At 44.9% G+C, this 6,569-nt stretch overlaps 1 protein-coding gene across 1 annotated transcript in view; it reads left to right on the forward strand.

Annotated features, from left to right (window-relative positions):
• The first annotated feature begins 5,465 nt into the window (after positions 1–5,465).
• Positions 5,466–6,569, forward strand: part of LOC109462872 (melatonin receptor type 1B-like) — a 3,312-nt gene continuing 2,208 nt past the window's right edge. Inside the window, exon 1 of the mRNA XM_019759510.1 lies at positions 5,466–6,525. Coding sequence (XP_019615069.1) covers positions 5,776–6,525 — 750 coding nt within the window. The 5' untranslated portion in view covers positions 5,466–5,775. The remainder of the gene's footprint in view (positions 6,526–6,569) is intronic.

Consider the following 6,569-nt stretch of genomic DNA (forward strand, 5'->3'; position numbering starts at 1 on the left):
AAATAAAAAAAAAAAAAAAAACTTGTAAATGTGTTAATACACCTGTTTTACCCTCCATTCCACTTATATACATGCTGTATGTATGTATGTAAGTCCCATAACCTTAACGGTCGTCGGGGCACCATGACAGCCAGCAGCATGTCTGGACTTGTCACGATGGCTCCTTAGGCTTATAATCTTGGCGGCGCCCATCTCCTCTCCAAGATTTTGGCTGATACAGACGGAGGTCGCCAAGTCTCCGTCCGGGTACATGCTGTACCTGTGGAATTATAATACTCAACTAAATGAATAAATGATACTTAGAACTTCGTGCCTGCTTTGATTTAGAAAGTGGATCCAAGTCCCGGAAAATACGATATTATTGTTACTAGTACTAGTATATCATTACGATTGCCATGTTGATTGTCCTGTGAAGTTTACAATCGCAGCAAAGGCTCCAAGGTTCAGTAGCTTCAGGTGAATCTACTGTTCTCTCATCTATCTCCGTGTGTACGAGATCATTTAGATCTCTGGCTCGAGCTGGTTTCAGGTCTGCGTCTCAAACGAGGCATCTCCTTTCGTACGTGAAACGTAGATATATGCACTCGGCTTTTTGCAGATGCCATCTCCTGCTCAAGGCAGAATAGGCTGGCGTCTGGATGAGGCTTGATGGATAGAATACTTCAGGTTTAATCTAGATTTCCTTCCGGTAGTCTGTTTCCCCTCCCTCCCTGCTGGAAAGAAATACACGCCCGGCATTCGTACTGCCAAAGGCATCAAACGCAAATGAAAATTCTGTTAATTACATTTGTATAACAACCCGCCTCATCTATCCAGTTCCAGGATTGTATTTTGCTTCATCTACTTCGTTGACAAATTACCAGAACGAGGAGCACGCCAAAGGCACAAACAGAAATTGATTCCGCATGAACAGGCATCACGAGGGACCTTGAAAACGTTATTGACGACTTTGTCTGAAAGTTTGAATGATGTTTCAGTATACGTCGATGAAGGTTAGACATCCAGGTAATACGATACGCCAAAAAGCAGTTGCTCAAGCAACTGGATATGATTTTGAAAACGTCAGATGTTTCAGCTAGTAACCACTAGCTTTCGTCACTAGCTTTGTTCTATTTTCGACTTCCAAAAATTTGTCTTCACTTTATTTGCATATCAATCAATAGGTTGTGCTTATAAACCTGCATTTCCCCTCTGGTCTCTCAGTCACTGACGAAAGCTAGTGGATACTAGCTGAAACGTCTGACGTTTTCAAAATCATATCCAGTTGCTTGAGTAACTGCTTTTTGGCGTGATGTTTCAGTATGATGATAATGACAAAGTTAAGGGACAAGGACATTCGCTGTGCTGGCTGTACATGGGGCATACAGTAGTCACAACATAAAGTTCCCCCAGGCTGTTACCAATGCCCAACCATGCATATCTTAGAAGAGGAATTATGAATTGCCCTACCCAGAGCAGGATTGCAGATGCTTTGGTTATCCTCTGTGTACAATATTTCATTCGTCTCACGTTATGTTTGTCTAGAAGAAAAATTACCTGCATGCATATATGTATACGTTACAATTATCTACATTATATACTTGATTTGCTTGGTGAGTCAAACATGAATAACATAGCTTTTCTGAAAACAACAACACTGCCGACAAAAACAAGATAAAGACTGTGTAAATGGTAATTAAAAAACAGCCCGACTGAGTGGTTACAAAAACTGTAGTCGGTAGTCGGTACAATGTGCCTCAAATTTAGCTGTATCAAATAGAAGCAGGAAGCACTATCAAATGTCAATATTTAGAAGTACAAGGGCAACAACCTAATACTTTTTTTTGTTCCAAAGGTAACAAGGTTAACAAACGTATTACTACTCAAAGTGTACAAATGTGCCCACGAGCGGGGGCGCACGTAGTCCCATCCACAATGTAAGTCGTCTCCAGATACCTGTAATTATGATGTAGACCGAAGTTGTCTGGAGAGTACAGACACAACTACTAAACGTTTAGCGAATTATTGTCATTAATCGTCTATGTTAAAGACTCCTTACCTAACTCTAATGATGTTGTTCCACTTGGCTGAAGGTTGAATTAGAAGATTAGTGTATGATCCCCCAATTCACCAGATTGTCCAACGTTTCGATTGCAGCTTTATGAATTCGCAGAAAGGCAAATCACAGGTACATGTACGCGTTCGTGGAAGCAATTATACCAGATAGGGTGTAGACTACCTAAATACATGTAGTCGGATGTGGCTTGCGGCCAAGTATACAAAAATAGTAGTCAAAGCGGTGTGGCGTCGGGTGGCGTAGTGGTAGATCATTCGACTGTGAACCGGGAGACCCGGGTTCGAACCCGAGTCGTACCCGGGACATGTCTGAACATGCGCCCCGACGTTGTGCCCTTGGGAAAGGCACTTTACACGACTTTCCTCACTCCACCCAGGTGTGAATGGGTACCTAACTTTGGTTGGGGAAAGTCGTATTGAGGTCACCTTGTGGCGCCGAATGGCAGCCGCACAGACCCTTGCGACAAATATATGTGTTATACGCGTATTACTTGTTTGTTGTGATTTGTATTGATTATTATGTGATACCCTGGATCAATTCAGCCGTTAAAGGCTGCGACTGCACGGGTACTGTTTGGACAATAAAAACCATTATTAAGTACATGTATATCCGCCAGGCGTCTACTGCAGTCATTGAACGAACTTTACAATATGTAGATACGAACTTCCAAGATGTATCGGAATTAGTTGAATTGCTCTCATAAGACAGGCAGATTCCTTTGCGAAGTTTAATGAAAGAAGATTCTTCCCACAGGGGTCTAACTGAGGAGCTCTGGGATGTCTATGCAGTTTCACGTACAGTCTTTGTGATGCAAATCTAAAGTCGATAAGTGATTTTTCTCCTGTCGGTGTCACTGCACAATCCTCAGTAAACGTAAGTCTCATGATCTGAGATGATGAAATGTCTTTGGAAAGAGAAGTTGAGAACACAACAAAATGGACGCCTTAGAAATGGTGTCAATGATAACATTGTGTCAAGTGAGTAATCAGTGGAATATCACAGTTGAATTCTGATAATGGCAACTTGTGGGACTCTGACATGAACTCATTCACACTGCTGATGATTGATCTATGCGGGTCTCTACAAGCCAGCGACTTCTGCCATTATAGTCCCCATATATATATTTAAGTCTACGTAATACGATTTGGTGCTTCATCATGTGTGAACTTCATAAAATAAAGCTAGTATATCTCTGTCACCTAATGCAACTATCAAAAGGTCTTTCTTCCACGGGAAATACGAGGGCAGCTCAGTAATGTCTTTGTTGCACTTTTGGATACTGTTGGAGGCTGAAATCACATCCCCTGTATCATATCTCTGTAGGCCACATGCCAGCTTTCATTTCTGAAGTCTTCTATTTAACAATTTCTCTTCGATAGCTGCATGAACGGATGTATGTGATAGTGAAGGAGGATGAACTTTTAGAGAAAATACCAAAATCAAGTCCCTACAACGACGTTCCCTAAGTCGCTAATATGGCTATAACTCACTGTTAGGTTTTGTTTGATCTTCTCTGTTAGGAAAACAAAGGCAGTGAAATCTCTGATACAGAAAGTCGCACGGTCTTCAATCCTCGAGAAATAGTTTCTCCTAATCAGCGTTTCACATACAGTTGTGTGTACTTTTAACAATAGCATTGCCGCTAGCAACCCTATACACGTCAGAAGTCTCTATATATCATGGGTAACATACCCCTCCTTTCCCCGGCATAAAGCGACTATCCAAATCTATGCAATTTATCATGCATAATCCCAACGTTGCTGTTTTGAAGAATTAATTCTGGTGTGTTACGCCGAAAGGCGGTTATACCGGCTATACAGATACAGAAGCTGGTGTGTTACGCCGAAGGGCGGTTATACCGGCTATACAGATACAGAAGCTGGTGTGTTACGCCGAGGGGCGGTTATACAGGCTATACAGATACAGAATTTCAAATATACAAACCAAAAGGCAAGCGCCTTCTACGCAGACCCAGGAAAGTGCGGAAGGATCACATTAACAAAGTGCAGACAAGAGGAAGTGATAAGGCGATGCTCTCAACTGCCAAGCCCTGAGGCCTGCCCGGGAAAGATGTGAGTAATGTAAGTAAGTTGCTGCTTTGCCATTTATCTGCCCATAAGGTTGTTGTGAGAATCAATGTAGTAATACGGGTCACGAATGAGGTGCTTCTCTAGTTCGGGAGGCAGTATTCCTCATCAGTACAGCGATGGCACAAACAATGCACAGCCCTGGGCACAGACTATGCATGTGTTACGCAGAGTATGTTTATCAGTGACAGGTTTCCCACTGCATTTAACTTGAAATTGCCTCCGATGCCACAAGTTCTGTTTCTCCGGTAAAACAAGGAGTCTTTATCAAGCAGACATCAACTCATTTTTCTGCTCTTAGATTTAATTTCCCGCGCTGATTTTGACGAACCTGGTTGAAATAGAACAGGGGGTTCGATGCGTTCGATCAGGATCGTACTATTGCCAGGGGAGACGCGAAGAAGGTCGATATTGGGTTGGATCGCGCAGGCGCAGCAGTGTGAAACCGCCGTGTGCAGGGAACTGTAACTATGTACATGTAACCATGTGACATGAGCCTGACGTAACACACGTCTGTACCGAGACGTCTATAAATGCTCGGCAGGCAGCACACACCGGCTCAGTGTGTTACAGGAAGCAGGACGGTTGCACGGGACTTTCCTTCGTTCCGCGTAGTCTGGACTTCATATACTGTATCTCATTGTTCTCATGGTCAGAAACCTCCAAGAGGCTGCTCTTTGATTTGTACAACAATCTCCTGCAAGGTTGGTCATCTGGAGTCAAGGTAAGACCAGCGTTCTGCTTGCTATGCAGTTCTAACTGTTACCTGAACACTGTAACTGATTGTTGTTGTAGCATATAAGGGATATGTATGGGCACGATACACGACTAGTTTGAACCAGTGTACAACTGCGGCCATTTGGCGGTTGCCGTGTTGTGGTAATCTCCAAGCAGATCCTCCCGTGACAAGCTCGCATTCATAAACTGCCGGCCGAGAGCAGGTCCAGTGCCCGCAGGCTGGCTACGATTGCGTCACTGGCAGATCTGCTGGGAGATTAGTGTTTTACTACTGTATGTCAGTGTCATGCTATTTCGGGCTATCTGCGGGTCTATCGCTAATGCGGTGTGCGGGTTAGATATCGGACACCCTTCCTATATGCTAGATCACGCACGTATAATTTACCCGAACAGACTTGGTGGCGACATTCCTTCATGTAGATACGTGTCAGTTACGCTGTCACTTTAATATTCACAGTATATTATTCTGAGGTCTTCTGACAAAATGTACGGATTGGCCGCATGTATTGCGTAGAGCAACGTTGCAGGTTAGTTGCTATCATGTTTTTATTTCTCTTTGCCAGGGAGAAACCATGTGAACCAATAAGAGGCAGGGACAACCTGTGAAAAAGAGAAACTATTTGAGGCAGATCAGATGTTAATATACTATTAGAGACGTTATAAAACCTGTTCTTCGGAATACGAGTATCAAACGTGAGCACATGTGAGACTTGCAGGCGAAATTAAAGACTATATTGCAGACTAACAAACGATGTCAATAGACTCTTTCAACTTCTCGAATTCCACGGTGTCAACAACAACAACTACAAAACCGACAGTAATGGACCACCCGAGCAACGTGTGAAACTTAGAGCGAAATTGAGAGTGATTACTACAATTGCAGACTAAGAAACGATGTCAATTGACTCTTTCAACTTCTCGAATTCCACGGTGTCAACAATAACTACAAAACCAACAACAATAATGGACCACCCGAGCAACGTGACGATACAGAACGAAGAGTTTGACGAGCACGCCTTCCAAGTGTCCATCCTGTCGGTCATGGCCGTGGTGGGTACCGTAGGCAACAGCGTGGTCCTCGGTCTCCTACTCACCGTGTGCCGGGGGGACACCACGGCCACCCCCTTCGTCATCAGCCTGACCGTGGCGGATCTGGTTGTATCCCTGGTCATAGACTCGTTCCACATCAAGGGGATCCTCGATTCGCAGTTTTTCATCGAGCACGGGATCGTGTGCCGCGCGGTGGGCAGCCTGTGCGTCGCCGGCTGCATCGCCTCCCTCGCCACCGCCGCCGCCATCAGCGTCAACCGGTACATGTGCGTGTGCAAGCGGGCTTTACACGACGCAGTCTTCACCGACCGTGGCAACGCGCTCATCGTGGCCACAGTCTGGGTGTACGGCGCCTTGTATGTGATACCGCTGTGGGCAGGCTACGGCGGCGTTCGGTACGACCTCAAGACAAAGAACTGCATGTACGACAGAACCAACGTCGTCTTCACCCTGATCTTCATCATCGTCGGCCACCTCGTCCCGACCGTGGCCGTCTTCGCCGCCAACGCGAAACTCTTCCTCTACGTGAGGGACGTGAAGGGGAAGGTGACGTCACCAGCGGTCAGGCAGAAACTGTTTCACGAGGAATTGAAGGTAGTAGACTCATGCACGTAGCCAGGATTTTGCATGGGGGGGGG

Source organism: Branchiostoma belcheri, unplaced genomic scaffold (assembly GCF_001625305.1).
Source record: "Branchiostoma belcheri isolate BF01 breed outbred unplaced genomic scaffold, Haploidv18h27 scaffold12, whole genome shotgun sequence".
NCBI classification, from domain to species: domain Eukaryota; kingdom Metazoa; phylum Chordata; class Leptocardii; order Amphioxiformes; family Branchiostomatidae; genus Branchiostoma; species Branchiostoma belcheri.